The 15,654-nt window shown below is 40.1% G+C and overlaps 1 protein-coding gene and 1 non-coding gene across 4 annotated transcripts in view; one reads left to right on the forward strand and one right to left on the reverse strand.

The window, feature by feature from the left end:
* SEC11A (SEC11 homolog A, signal peptidase complex subunit) overlaps positions 1 to 15,320 on the reverse strand; it is a 32,256-nt gene extending 16,936 nt beyond the window's left edge. Inside the window, exons 1-3 of one of the 3 annotated variants that reach the window (XM_052659509.1) lie at positions 15,190 to 15,317; positions 12,658 to 12,756; positions 781 to 890 (exon numbers count right to left, since the gene is read on the reverse strand). In XM_052659509.1, coding sequence (XP_052515469.1) covers positions 781 to 863 — 83 coding nt within the window. In that variant the 5' untranslated portion in view covers positions 864 to 890; positions 12,658 to 12,756; positions 15,190 to 15,317. Of the gene's footprint in view, positions 1 to 780; positions 891 to 12,657; positions 12,757 to 14,927; positions 15,047 to 15,189 lie in introns of those variants that run through there. The other 2 variants (XM_052659507.1, XM_052659510.1) reach the window with 2 other exon arrangements.
* TRNAE-UUC (transfer RNA glutamic acid (anticodon UUC)) lies at positions 4,922 to 4,993 on the forward strand. The gene has a single exon. It is a non-coding gene; the product is annotated as a tRNA-Glu (tRNA).
* Positions 15,321 to 15,654: the final 334 nt, after the last annotated feature.

A 15,654-nucleotide genomic window follows, 5' to 3' on the forward strand; every position in this document is an offset into this window, starting at 1 on the left:
CCAAATTATAATGATTCAATTAAATAACCAAGTGTTAATTCTCCAAAAATGAGTTACTAAATTAAGTTTTTAAAATTATTAAGCATATGAGTACAAGGGTAGGGAAGGAAAAATCAGTACTATTTGTCACTTTAAGAGATGGCATTAATATATTCAAAATTCCTGAAGTCTATTTAGAAGTGATATTTAAAGGTCAGCATGAAACATGGAAATAATTAGTGAGGCTTCTGTCTGACACTGAGAACATGCTGCAGAAGAAGTCTTAATTTATGAAGATGATATATGATCTTGTAAATTAACAACTAAGTATCAGCCTTGATTGGAGAAGAAAATGGCAACTCACTCCAGTATTCTTGCCTGGAAAATCCCGTGGACAGAGGAGCCTGGCAAGCTACAGTCCATGGGGTCACAAAGAGTCGGACACGACTGAGCGACTAAACCACCATCAGCCCTGATAGACTAAAGTAAAAAAACACAAGAAGACAGAAGGATTTCGGGAAAATAAACTATACTGAAACACTTTCTTAACAAATGTGCCAAAAATAAAGCTCATATGGTAAACATTTCATGGAAAAGTCATGAGCCCTTTGGGATCTGAATGGAAAGCTCCTGACAAAGTTGAGAATTTCTCACAACTGAGAAAGAAAAACAAATTTTCTTCCAGGCCCTCTTCTGGGAAACAGTAATGTCTAAAGGACTGATATATCTGTTATTCAACATCTCAGTTTCTCTCCCAAGTTATGCCATGCAACCCCATGCCTTGAAAAGAAAAATTGTTACCTGAGCACCACTACAATCGGACTTTCGCTTCCAGTTATGACCATTAACCCCTTCCAGATCATTAGTGCTGAGGAGACAATCATTCCAAAATTTAGGACTTGATAATAGAGCTGTAAGAACAAGAGAAGACATCAGATCCACAGTTAGCCTGACCGAGGAAAGCAACTGAGAGTAGTATCAGTCTTAAAGTTTCAAGTAGTACTATTAGGGCACCTGAAAGTTCAGAGACTTCTTTTAAATTTTTATTTATTTTTTTGGCTGCACTGGGTCTTAGTTGTGGCATGTGCGATCCCTAGTTCCTTGACCAGGGATTGAACCCAGGTTCCCTATACTGGGAGCGCAGAGACTTAGCCACTGAACCCCAGGGAAGTCCCAGAGACTGCCTTTCAAACTGTGTAATAATTACCCCATCAGCACATCCCAGTACAGCCCCTCAACCCACCCAAAGAATCCTGCTCTGCTTTGTTTGCTAAAACACATTACATTCATATGACAACATCATTTTCAGAACTTTTCACATAAATTATTTCATTTGGGCTTCACAACCACTCAGCTTAAATTCCATCACATTCACAGCACATACCAGCCAACAGCAATGTACCTGTGCTTCGAAACTCCTCTAGGACTTACTTTTCTGCAATACATAGCCCTTGATAATTACAGGCTATTCAATGACATTTAACCTGAACCCTCATTTTATAGGGGAGGAAACTTAGTCTCAGAGAGAGGAAATGACTTTGTCAAAGCCAAACCTCTTGTTTTACATTATTTTTTGGAAAGACAAAAAATAGTCTTTTTATTCCAAAGACAGATTTAAGGAAGTAGAGTCAAAGAGGCTAAGGATAGACAAACTAGCTTTTAAGAAGTGACTGTGGTCAGCTTGTGGATCGGTAGTCAGGAATTCAGCTAGAAGCTCTATTTTCCAAACCTCCCATGCTAAGAAAGTCACCTATAGACACTACTGGTTAGGGCAAAAGATGAAGGGCCCCAATCCAGAGTCACTGAAGGAAGGGCTGTGGGATTCTATAAAAACTACAAAACATAGTTTCATGATTCCTTATTTAAAACCCTTGGGGGTCAGAAAGGCTTCATAATTCAGAATTGGCCAGATTTTGAAAAGGTAATACCCGAACATACCATATAGTACATAACACTCCAAGCAGGCAATATCCTATAATCAAGCCTATTAATATTTCTGCAGCAAAACATAAAAAAACATACTGAAATAAATAAAGCTAAAAATAGCTACATGTCAGTCAGTTCAAATCTATTTTGCTGAGGAAAAGCCTTCTGTTTTCAGAAGGGCACAGATGTAGCATTGTCAGAACAGGTGTGGGATAGCTAATAAAATAACTGGTTGGGTTTTTTTTTTTTTTTTGGCTGCACCCTGTAGCGTGCGGGATCTTAGTTCCCCACCCAGGGATGGACCCTGTGCCCCCTGCCACTGAGGGCAGATTCTTAACCACTAGGCTATGACAGAAGTCCCTAAAGTAGCTGTTCTTTAAAAGAAAAATGAAAGATTTAAAAAATCTTGATTTTCTCTGTCCCTGCAAGGAGGTCACTATAATTACTCTTCTCTTTTTCCTCAGACATGTAATCCTGTTTTCACTACACAATCATTGTTGTGACATGTATCCAATCATCGAGAGCAACCTCAACAGCAGAGAAAGAGGCTGAGTCTCTCACTATGTACAACTATAAACGGTCCTTAAAAGATGCCTGCTTGTACACCTCTGAGTCAGTGTGTGACTGACTGTCAAAGCCTAGACAGAAGCACACCATCTGCGAAAACAAATATCCTACCTGAGCAAAAGTTTGAAAGTACTGTATTTTTCACTCTCTTCGCCCCTTTTCCATGACAAAAATCTTTACTCGAAAGCCCCTGCTTTCTTCCCACTGCATCTGAATGCTAATGAATGCACAGAAAGAATGTAGAGAAAGCAGTATTTTGGGAACTGACAGAAGTAAGGTGGCAGCTACCTAACCCTCTCATACCATTTGGCCACAGCAGGCTATTAACAGGGCATGTGACATATGTAGGGTAACAATCACAGAACTGAATAGCCCCATTATTTTTTCTAAGAAATGGCTGGAACATTACGTTCTTCAGTGTTCAAAGGTAAAGAATGTTATTAAAAACCAGTCAAAGCTCTATGTAACATCTCTTGGTAGCTATGGCATAAGGATTTATGTGTGCTATTTCTCTTTTGCAGTTTTAGGAAGTAGTGTGTAGAGACTTGGCCCAAAAGTTCTATGACTAGAATAATCTATATAATTTAAAATACACAGTAAGTAATAAATAACAAGAATTTGAGAAAAACCTACAACAGAAAATTCAGCAAAATAAAGCTGATAGTAAGTTTAAATTTTATCATTTAACAAGTTCTAATATGGAAGCTGGGGCTTCCCTGGTGGCTCAGTGGTAAAGAATCCACCTGCCAATGCAGGATATGCAGGTTCAAGTCCTGAGTCAGGAAGACCCCTTAGAGAAAGGAATCGCAACCCCCTCTAGCATTCTTGCCTGGGAAATCTCATGGACAAAGGAGCCTAGTGGGTACAGTCCATGGGGTTGCAAAAGACCCAGAAACGACTTAGTGACTAAACAACAACAAATCTGGAAGTTAGACACTTGCACTTATTAGTTTCACAGCATTATCAGGTATCAGAAGAGATACCTGAAGTTCAACAGATAGAGTATTTCCATAGGAGTCAGACTTCTAGTACTCTCAAGGCGAGACAAGCATGGCCATGGAAGCAAAAACGTGTCTAAGAGCCACAGAAGAGCAGCTGGCTTTAGAGGCCACTTACTCTAAGACCTCAAACTTAAGAGACTTATTAATTCATAACCACAATTCCCCTGGTTTCTAATTCATAGAAGTAGAAGTCAGAAACTAGGTGTTAGAAGCAGATACACTGAGAGCAGCTACAAGTAAAACTTATGGCACTGAAAAACTGAAGCGTATGCAGAATGGACACTTATTACAGTCCAATATACAAAGTTACTGATAGTCCCAGTGAGGGTCTTAAATGATAACAACAATAACAAAAATTCCTGATTTGTCTAAACGACAAAGACGACTTTCATTTTAAAAAATCCATTAAATTTCTTTAAAACCTGACAAATGTAAACATATCCACACCAACACTTGTATAGTATTTTCATTCATAATAGCTCAAATTGGAAAAAAAAAAAAAAAAACGCAAATGTCCATCGACAGGTGAATAAATAAAATTACAACATTACTTCCAAATGATGGAAAACTACTCAGGAATAGAAACGAATAAACTATTGAAATACACAACATACATAAATCTCAAAAATATGCTATTTACTCTACTTAATGTTATGGGGCAGCCTGGATAGGAGGGGAGCTTAGGGGAGAATGGATACATGCATATTTATGGCTGAGTCCCTTTGCCATCCACTTGAAACTATCACGACATTGTTTGTTAATCACCTATACCCCAATACAAAATTAAAAAGTTAAAAAACAAACAAACAAACAAACATGTTATTCAGGCCAAGCTGGAGAAAAAGGGATCAAATTTACCTTGCTGCCTAAAATAATTAAAACACTAGATAAAATATATGAACAAAGGTTTTCAGACACTGGACATGTGACTGTGTCCAGGTAGCATAGGACTATGAAAGGAGAAACAAGATGAGCCCTATAATTGCCCCAACTTGCAGACTGGATGGTTTCCAGGCCACGGGGCAAAATGGAAATGTAGCCAGAGCCTACAAGGCTCCTGACTTGATGACAAGGAACTGGGAGTCTGGGGAGAGGAAGGCAGCTTTGACTGTGAGGCATTGCAGAAATGAGAACTATACAAAGATCTATGCAGCCTCTCTTCTCAAGTCTTCAGCTGAGTGATGATCAGCAAGGATTAGCACATGCATCTGAGGGAAGTGACTCATCTAAAGAACCATCTAAAAGGAGCAACGGAACAATTCTGAAAGTTCATATGGGGCAGGAATAATTTGTTTCCACTGGCCAGAGTAGAAATGTTCATAACACGTGGGCTTTGGATAGCATACTCAAAAGTTACTGTTTAGTTGTGGTGAAAAATTAACCTTGGACTAAAGGCTGCTGTGGACTTGCCTAACAAAGCCTTTTTAAAAAGTTCTTGAATCAGGAATTCCCTCGTGGTCCAATGGTTAGGACTCAGCACTTTCATTGCTGCAGCCCAGGTTCAATCCCTGGTTGGGGAACTAAGATCCCACAAGCTGTGTGGCTCAGCCAGAATTAAAAACAAAGAAGATGGTAGGGGAAAGACTGAGCACATTAGAAACTTGGATGATGGAAACTATATCCAAGACCCAACTCAAACCTCTAGAGATGAAATAGAAAATATCTGAAATTAAAACCACACAGGCTGGCTATGGCCATACCACCTTGCATGTGCCCAATCTTGCCTGATAACCACACAAAATGGAATAACAGCAGATTAGACATCACAAAAGAAAAGTTTAGTGAAACTAAAGTCATAGTAATAAAAAACTATTTCAAGATGCAGCTAGAGATTATCATACCAAGTGAAGTAAGTCAGAAAGAGAAAGACAAATATCAAATGATATCACTTATATGTGGAATCTAAAATGTGCCACAAATGAGCCTATTTAAAACAAACTGACTCAGACATAAAGAACACACTCTCCCCCAAGAAGCAGAGGGAGAGGGAGGAATGGACCAGAAGTTTGGGGTTTGGTAGATGCAAACCATTACATTCAGAATGGATAAACAACCAGGTCCTAATGTATAGCACAGGGAACTATATTCAATATCTTGTGATAAAACATAATGGAAAAGAAATAGACAAACTCACAGTTATAGTCCAAAATGTCAATATCCCCTCTCAATAACTGATACAGCAAGAAGATTAAAAAAATCAATAAGCACAGAAAAGATTTGAACAACACTACCAACCAATTTGACCTAACTGATATTTACAGAACCTTCTGTCCAACAAGAGCAGATACACATTCCTTTTAAATACACACAGACCGTTCAGAAAGACAGACCATATTCAAGACCACAAAACAAGTCTCAATAAATAGAAAGGAATTTGAATTATGCAAAGAATATTCTCCAATCACAATGGCATAAAAATAGAAATCAGTAACAGAAAGATACCTGAAAAACTGCCCCAAATGTTTAGAAATCAAATAAGATACTTCTAAAATCACCCATGGTAGAAGAAATCAAAAGAGAATAAAAATACAACATTTCAAAATCTGTGGGACGCACTGATTTTATGTAGAGGGAATTTTATAGCAGTAAATCCTATGTTAAGAAAAACAGAAAGGTCTCAAATTATAAGTTGTGTTTTGGTTTATATTCAGTTCAAAATATTTTGTAATTTCCCTGTGATTCTCCTTTGACCCATGAGTTATTTAGAAATACACTGTTTAATTTCCAAATATTTGTAGATTTCCCAAATTAAGCTTCCAACTTAAAACACTAGGAAAACTCAAATGAAATCCAAAGTAACACACAGCAAAGAAATACTAAAATTAGGAGTAAAAATAAGGGAAATAGAAAACAGAAAAATAGTAAAGAAAAACAAACCAATTTGACTCTGAAAAAGAAGACATATATATACGTGTAACTGAATCTTTTTGCTATACACCTGCAACGAATACAACATTGTTAATCGACTACATTTCAATTTAAAAAAATAAATAAAGTAAAAATGGTTAGGACAGAAAATTTTGTTAAGCGTATTTCACCACAATTTTACAAAATTATGTGACATGCAAACAACCAGCTACAAAAGGATTTTGTTGAATTTTACAGGATTCCATTATATAAAATGTCTGCTTTGATTTACTAAAAGCCAATTGTTCATAAAAAATTAAATAAAATAATAAAATATCTAGTAAAGGTAAATCATAGAGATTCAAAGTAGATTAATGGATGTCTGGGGCTGGGAGTGGAAATAGGCATCGACTAAAAGGACACAAAGGATCTTTAGGGATGATGAAAATATCCTAAAAATGGATTGTGGTGATAGGTGCACAACCCTATAAATTTACTAAAATCCATGAACTATACACTTAAAATGGGTGAATTTTATACATTATATGCCAATAAAGTGTTTTTTTTTTTTTAAGGCACATATTTACAAAAGTAACAGAAGAAAACAAAGTAGGAAAGGCCAGGACTTCCCTGAAGGTCCAGTAGTTAATACAAGGGGTTAACACAGTGGTTAACCACCTTCCAACACAGTGGGTACGGGTTCGATCCCTGTTTGGGGAGCTAAGATCCCGTATGTCTTGTGGCCAAAAAATAAAACAGCAATACTGCAAAAAATTCAATAAAGATTTTAAAAATGGTCCACACCAAAAAAAAAAAAAAAAAAAGTACAAAAGCCTTGGAGTAAGGGAAATTTTTAAAATTGACCTGAAATCCAGGAGCCATGAAGAAAAAATGGTAAATTTGACTACCCAAAACAATATAAAGAGCAAATAACCAAACTATGCATGGCAAATTATACTATAAGCTAAATCAAAAGACAAATGACAAACTGGGAGAAAATATTTATGATACATATATAAAATGAAAGACTGATCATCCTATAAAGAGATCCTAGGAATCAATAACAATGATCCAAAAGGAAAATAGGCAAGTGTTATGAACTGCTAGCTCACGGAAAATGAAATATAAACTCCAAAATCACATGAAAATATGCTCAACCAAACTCACAATGAGCAAAATACAAGTAAGCTGTCCTGATATACCACTTTTCATTTATTAGAATGGAAAAAAATCTATAAGTCTGAAAACACAATGCTGGCAAGACTACAGGAAAAAGTGACTTTCACTTTTTGTGGGGGTGGGGGAGAACAATGTAAATACATTAACTATTTAAACTATTCATTAAAAACCAGGAGGAGGAAGTCCATGATCTTATTTTAACTACCTTGTTTTTCTGAGACACTTGGCACTTGATTAACTTTTTCTCACTCCCTGATCCCTTGGTTTCTGTGTCACCAACCTCAGAACCTGACCTCTTCTCTGACATCCCATTAAATACGAGTGTTCTAGGAGTCCAACCTTTGCCCTATTCTCTTCCCACTCTGCAGTCTTGTCTATTCATAGATTCAATCATCACATATCAGCATATATCACCCAAATATCTTCTCCAGACCAGACCAATTCTATCCGATTGGTAAGTATATCCAGTTATTTACTGAAAATCACCTAGGTGTTACATAGACACTTTAAATTCAACACGTACAGAGCTGAATTCAATCCTTTTCCTCTGCTGCTGCTGCTAAGTCACTTCAGTCGTGTCCGACTCTGTGCGACCCCAGAGATGGCAGCCCACCAGGCTCCCCTGTCCCTGGGATTCTCCAGGCAAGAACACTGGAGTGGGTTGCCATTTCCTTCTCCAATGCATGAAAGTGAAAAGTGAAAGTAAAGTGGCTCAGTCGTGTCCAACTCCAAGCGACCCCATGGACTGCAGCCCACCAGGCTCCTCCGTCCATGGGACTTTCCAGGCAAGAGCACTGGAGTGGGGTGCCATTGCCTTCTGCGCCTTTTCCTCTACCTCCCTCCATATACTCTAGCTTAGTGGTTAGTCCCACCATCCATGTAAGTCCTCTAAATTTTACCTTCCCAACATCTCTCACATCCAACCCACTGGCTTTATTTCTATGATTACTGCCTTACTTCACATCTCATCTCCACTTATCCAGACTGCTGAAGCAATCCGACAGTTCTATCTCTAGTACATCTTTCTAATTCATCCATCAATATGTAATTATTGTTCATAAAGTGAAAATAAAGTTACTGAGCTGTCTGCTCAAAATCTTCTCTTACCACCTCTCAAAATCTTCTCTTATCACCTATAGGATAAATTCCGAACCCCTAAGTACAGAGGGCCTTCCACGATCTGGCTTGGCTCTTGCTGTCCTCTCCTTTCTTCTTAATGAAGTGATTGATTCTCTAGATTCAAACCATAATTTAACTTGTAATCCAGTATATCACAGTGTCAGTCAGCCTCTTTCCCTAGCCACCCATGTCCCTTAACCAGTGGACTCATGGTCAAGTGGCTATAGCAGCCAAGATGAAGGCTAGCAACGTGGACTTTCACTCACCAAGACCAATTTGGTTCTAGCCAATGATGAGTGCCTAGACTGCCAACTGCAAAGACCAATAATGCCACCATTCCTGATACTGGATCACTTCCATCATAGAAGGGGCAGTACTTTTTTCTTTCTAGGATAGACTGGATACAGAGGAATCTCCCTGCAGTGCAGGAGACCTGGGTTTGATCTCTGGGTCAGGAAGATCCCCTGAGGAAGGAAATGGCAACCCACTCCAGTATTCTTGCTTGGGAAACCCCATGGACAGAAGAGCTTCATGGGCTACAGTTCATGGGGTCACAAAGAGTTGGACACAACTTAGCAATTAAACCACCACAGCCACAGATCTGTCTTCCTTGTCTTCAGCATTTCCATCAAAACCACCACCCATGAACTTACAGAATGGCTTATGACTCATCGTGATATTCCATACAACACTGCTTCTGATCCGGAAACTTATTTTACAGGTAATTAAAGCACAACAGTCACATGGGCACACAGTCATGAATTTCACTGCTCTTATGTGTCCTCCATCATCTTAAGTGGCTGGCCTGAGAGAATAGTGGAAGAGTAGGCATTATAAATTTATTGTTTTTCGGTGCCAAATCCATCCTTCTGTGTTACTAGGCTGAGCCCTGTAAACAAGGGCACCTTTTCCCACAGCCTCAAGGATGTATTTTTCTTAACAAAGGCACTGCAGGGCCTCTGCAAGACGACAGAGAGTGGGAAGGGCTTCTCTTCCCATGGAGTGTTTGTATTTCACCAGGTAGCCAGTAGATCTGAGTACAGGAGGTCTGCAAGTGCTCACCTCAGAGACCATCACAGACTGGCTCCTGCCCACACACACTGGCAAATTTCTCAGCCTCTCAGTAGGCCGCTTCTATGGACCAGTTCCAGCTCACTGCTCCGGCAAATGTCACTGCATGTCCCTGTGGCAGCCACACCCTCTCCAAAGAAGTCTTGGAGGGAGGTATTCCGCTAGTTCTTTGTTGACTCCCTTATCCTAAAAGGCATAATTACTGGTTTCTGCACACACTATTTTTGAACCCCTTAAGAGTCCTCTTTTATCCATTTTAGTGGTTGAGCATCTTTTACCAGTTGACAACTCTCTGTATTTAACACCCTGCTAGTGATAAAGATTTTCCCAATCCTAAACAAGACCAGATTAGCTTTCAATAATCAAAAAAGTTAATGGATCTGTCCTCGGGGTTGTATATACGTCCTATTTGCAGTACACTTGCTCATATTAGGTCCAAGTCTAAGAAAAATCTAGGCTTCTGTGTGCTTCACTAGAGGGCCAATTTATTAAAAAGAAAAAGTTACCAAAAATATCTGGAATTCAATCAGAAATCACTACAGTAGCCATTGAGAGTTAAGTGATCCTAAAAGATAGATATAGAAAGAGGGACTTCCCTGGTGGTCCTGTGGTTAAGACTCTGCCCTCCCACTATAGGGGGCAGGGGTTCAACTCCTGGTCAAAGATCCCACATGCTTCATGGGCACGGCCAAAATATTGTTTTTTAAAAAAGAAAGACAACAAAAGAAAGGATTGTGCCAAGTCTTAAAGTCTTCAGATTTTGGTAGGAAAACATACAGATAATTAAAATCCAAAGAAATGCCAAGTTCAATCAAGTAAAGGAAAAGACCTAAGGAGACACTAAGAGGAAATTCTGTGACAGTCAGACTAGTCCCTCAGGGCTCAAACACGGATCCAATCAGGCTGGCCGAAGTCTTCTGGTCACTAAGAATTCTCAGCAAAAAGCAAAAACAAAAAATTCTCAGCAAATAGATAATTACAGATAAAAGTAATATAACAATTATTTGGCATAACATACTTATTTAGCAAATAATCATCTTTTCACTCCAGGTAAATTTACAATTAAGAACAGAAATGCTTAAAGGAAATTATGTAGTGTTAATACCCTATTTGGAATCTTAAGTTTTTGTAACATTTAAAGAGAATCTGACCTATTAAAGTAGGTCAAGTTTGCAATTTTAATTCAAAATGTACAATTGTTATAGATTTATTTTTTAATCAGAAAGCTTACTATTTTTATATTATATTCAAATGCTGAAACACGTGAGAGAACTTAAGCTTCATGTTTATGAAAATTACATAAGTATGCACTGATGTTTGTTGAATAGTCGACCTTCTTAAAAAGGAAATTCTTTATATTTATAAATCAAATTTAATGTTTTTAAGATGTCTGTTTACAAATTAGCCTAAATATTCAAAGGCCCTTAAAAGTGATTCTTAAAATTTGCTAGACCTTGGAAGTCCCTGGGTCCCCAGTGGTCAGGGCCCTGTGATTTCACCGCCAAGTGCCCAGGTTCAATACCTGGTTGGGAAACTAAGATCCCACGGGCCTTGTGGTGTGCCAAAAAAAAAAAGTTGCTAGACTTTCAATGGGCTAAGATTTGAAAACCGACTCTAAAAGATTTAGTTTTTAAATTCTAGCCGTTATAAATTGAGGGTTTTTTTTTTAAATACAAGAATTCTAAACAGGCTTTTCTGTGCACAAAGGCTATCTCAATGGGCATCAAGAAATTAACCTATAACCAGAGGAGTGATGGAACCAACTTGCTAAATTCTGTGGAATCTTGCAAGCTAATTGTTAAATACAGTGTTATAAAAATTAGTATAATTACTTTAAAAACAAAGTTAACAAGTAATCTAAATTCATCAGTTTCTAATTATTTTATTACATTTTACTATTATCTATGTTCTTGTGATTATTTTTTAAATTATATTTGTAAGGTGGAAATTATACTTGCATCCTACTACGTTTCTTCCTAATTCAACATTCAGTGATGTCATGTCCGTAGCTTGAAATTGGCCATGTTGGAAGTATTTACACCACAGAAATGGGCAAACTACAAATCAGGGCTTTGTGGATTAAGGAAAGCCTGAGAAAAGCTGTGCTCTGATATTACAGTAAAAGAGCCACAATGTATAGGGGAGAAGACAAATAAAATAGTATATAACAGTTAAAAGGGCTCTAGAGATCACCTAATATTCTAGGTGATCCTTACTCCTTGGAAGGAAAGTTATGACCAACCTGGATAGCATATTTAAAAGCAAAGACATTACTTTGCCAACAAAGGTCCGTCTAGTCAAGGCTATGGTTTTTCCAGTAGTCATGTATGGATGTGAGAGTTGGACTATAAAGAAAGCTGAGCATCGAAGAATTGATGCTTTTGAACTGTGGTGCTGGAGAAGACTCTTGAGAGTTCCTGGACTGCAAGAATATCCAACCAGTCCATTCTAAAGGGGATCAGTCCCGGGTGTTCACTGGAAGGACTGATGTTGAAGCTGAAACTCCAACACTTCAGCCACCTCATGCGAAGAGTTGACTCATTGGAAAAGACCCTACTGCTGGGAAGGATTTGGGGCAAGAGGAGAAGGGGATGACAGAGGATGAGATGGCTGGATGGCATTACCGACTCGATGGACATGGGTTTGGGTAGACTCCAGGAGTTGGTGATGGACAGGGAGGCCTGGCGTGCTGCGATTCATGGGGTTGCAAAGAGTCGGACACGACTGAGTGACTGAACTAACTGAATAGTCTAGGGCAGTATACAAAGACTCAGAAATAATACAAGGGGAGTTCTCAAGACAGTTAAGTACACAAAGTTTGAACAGAACCATGTTCATACACACAGTGAAATGAAATAGGCAGGAAAATTAAACCCCAGTTTACAAGAGAGAGAGAGAAAGAGCATACTGTAAAATGACTAGGACTTCTTGCAGATGCCACTCTAAGGGGCTTGGGGCTTTAACTTACGATAGGATCTACTGAAGTTTGAGGACAGGAGAGAAGACATTAATCTGGCAACAGCTTATTGGATGCCATGAAGGTAGTGAAACACTTTAATTCTGAAAACTGTGAAGCAGACAGAAAAAAAAATTACATACAGTAAACAAACAGCGGAGCCTGGAGGGCTACAGTTCATAGAGATGAAGAGAGGTGGACATGACTGAAGCGATTTGGCACACACAAGTTAAAAATCAATTAAAACTCAAAGCTCAAAAGAATACATACTCTGGTTCCACTTCTATAAAACACACTGATACTGACAAAAAGCAAATCAGTGGTTTCCAAGTGTTAGAGAGATGAACTACAAAGGATCTTGTGGGTGATAGAAATGTTCTGTATCTTGACTGTAATGTATGTATATAACTGTAGAAACTTATCAACTGATACTTTTTTTTTTTGGCCTTGCCAGGCAGTGTCTAAAGTCTTAGTTCCAGACCAGGGATGGATCCTGGGCCATCAGCATTGATAATGCCGAGTCCTAACACTGGACTGTCGGGGGATTCCCTCAACTGATACACTTTAAATGGATGGAGTTTACTATATTAAAGTATTCCTCTATTAAAAAATAATTACAACTCAAATTAATCAAACATTTGATGAAACTTCTAGTTTCCCTCTTTTCATCTAGTAAGCTCTCGGTACGTATGCATGCATGCATGCATACTCAGTCACTTGAGTGGAGTTCAGCTCTTTGCAACCCTATGGACTGTGTAGCTCATCAGGCTTCTCTGCCCATGGGATTTTCCAAGCAAGAATACTGGAGTGGGTAGGCATGCCCTCCTCCAGGGGATCTTCCCAACCCAGGGACTGAACCCTAGTCTCCTGCATTGCAGGCAGATTCTTTACTGCTGAGCCACTAGGGAAACCCCTCAGTACCTATAATCACCATCAATTTTTTGCTCAGATACTATGTGCAGGTAAAACCTCATTTCTAACTTTTCCTCACCCCATCCCCATGCAATCCAATCCTTCCCATCTCCTCCTAACAATCTCTGATAGGCTGCTCATTTTCACCTGTATAATGAGCATAAAATGACCTACCTCACAGGTATCTAATGCACTCCACATATAGCAAGAGCTCAAAATAGTTACTGTTCTGCCTTAAGTCATTTTCTACATATTGATGCTCCTTGAAGGTCAGAGTCTGTCTTATTTATCTTTGCATTTTTCTCACTGAACCTAGCCCAGGGAACAATAGAGGCCCCAAATAAGAATTTCTCCAGAGAAATGTCTGTGGCACCTAGAAATTCAGATATGGATGAAAAAACACAAGTGAAAATTTTAAATGTTATAAAGACATAAACGTCGTGCAATTTGAAAAGGAAAGACCAATTATGACTGGAGGAAGTAGGAAACACGTCTGAGAGGAGGTAACACTGAGCTAGCTGAGTATGAAGGGGAGTAAGGGGAGGGTGCATATTTTCTTCCCTAAATGGTAATTATAAACTGCAAAATAGACACCCAAGAGAAAAACCTTTAATAGTGACATCAGGATCCTTCTTAACAGCAAAATACTGTAAAAAGGTCCGAGGCAAGCAAAACTAGGCTCTTCAGACACTACTGACTCCGAAGACAAAAAGAAGCAATTTTTTCCAATGACTAAATAATTACAGGGCTTCCCAGGTGTCTCATTGGTAAAGAATCTGCCTGCCAATGCAGGAGACACGGGTTCCATCTCTGATCCAGGAAGATACCCTGGAGAAGGAAATGGCAACCCACTCCAGTATTCTTGCCTAGGAAACTCCATGGACAGAGGTGACTGGCGGGCTACTGTCCATGGGGTCGCAAGAGTCGGACATGACAGAAACGACTAAACAACAACAACAACAAATAATTGCAACAGTACTATCCGGAATATGATCTCTAAGTTCAGAACGGAGTAAGGTTTAAGGACAAAAATCAGGAAATGTAAGATTCAAGATCCCTGTGCCACTGATATTCTGAGGTACACCTTAACGCTAAAGTGGACTCGAGGGCAAGCAGAGTAACTGTTTCAACTCTGAACTCGAAGGTGGTTCCAGGAAGTCAGTACAGACCGCTGGGGCCCAGCTGTACAACGAACGGGTTCAAAATAGAATGGCTTTTGTGGGGCCTATAATCGTCTCCCCGAGCATCCCAGAAGCCAGAGAAGCAGTGCACTGCTAAACCCAGTTGCCAGAATCCAACGGAAGTCACTGCGATTGAAGTTTGCCGCCTTACCCAGTCTAACACAATAAGCAACCCCAACTCCCACTTACAAAGAGCCCTACGGTTTGCACTTGCTTCCCTGCCTCATTATGGGCAATGGAACATGACGATCAGGCTTCCCGCTCCGCCCGGAGAAGGCCCGGTCTCAGTTAAGGGCTAAAACAGCGAGTGGATAAAGCTATCTCTGGACACAGAATCCACAAAGAGATGGAAGTCCAGGCGTCAGACCCGCTCAGGCCCTCTCACAGGGGCCCAGAGGTCCGCGGGGCAACAGTGGAAGGTACAAGGGGAACGGTGGGCGGCCAACCTCACCTGCCGCTTGTTCATCCGCCGCACATCGTCCAAAAAATCTAGAGACAGCATGGCGGGGCCGGCGAGGGGACACGGGAAGAAGAGAGGGCACGATGTGACCGGCGGGAGGAACGGCTGGCGCACGAGCCAAGCGCACACTGGACAGGACCCTGCGGTCCCCGCACTTCCGCTTCCGGGGTGGAACCGGCGCGGCCCCGCCCCCTAGGCGCGATGAGGGGACAAAGGGACTCCCGACCATACTAGTCCAGCCTCCTAGCCTGACCTCGCTGAAGGAGGCTCTCGTACCTCCTGGAGCTCATCTGCTGAGAGCGACTGAAGCCCACTTCCCGCGCTCATCCTCGTGGCCCCACACTGAGGCGGCCGCTCAGGGTTAGACAGGAGACCGCCCTGCAACCTCCGGAAGGCGGGACCTAGCGCACGGCGGGCCAATAGGGAACCGTGTCTCTGCGGGCAGAAACAGTCCCT

This window comes from Budorcas taxicolor, chromosome 21 (genome assembly GCF_023091745.1).
Source record: "Budorcas taxicolor isolate Tak-1 chromosome 21, Takin1.1, whole genome shotgun sequence".
Taxonomy (NCBI): domain Eukaryota; kingdom Metazoa; phylum Chordata; class Mammalia; order Artiodactyla; family Bovidae; genus Budorcas; species Budorcas taxicolor.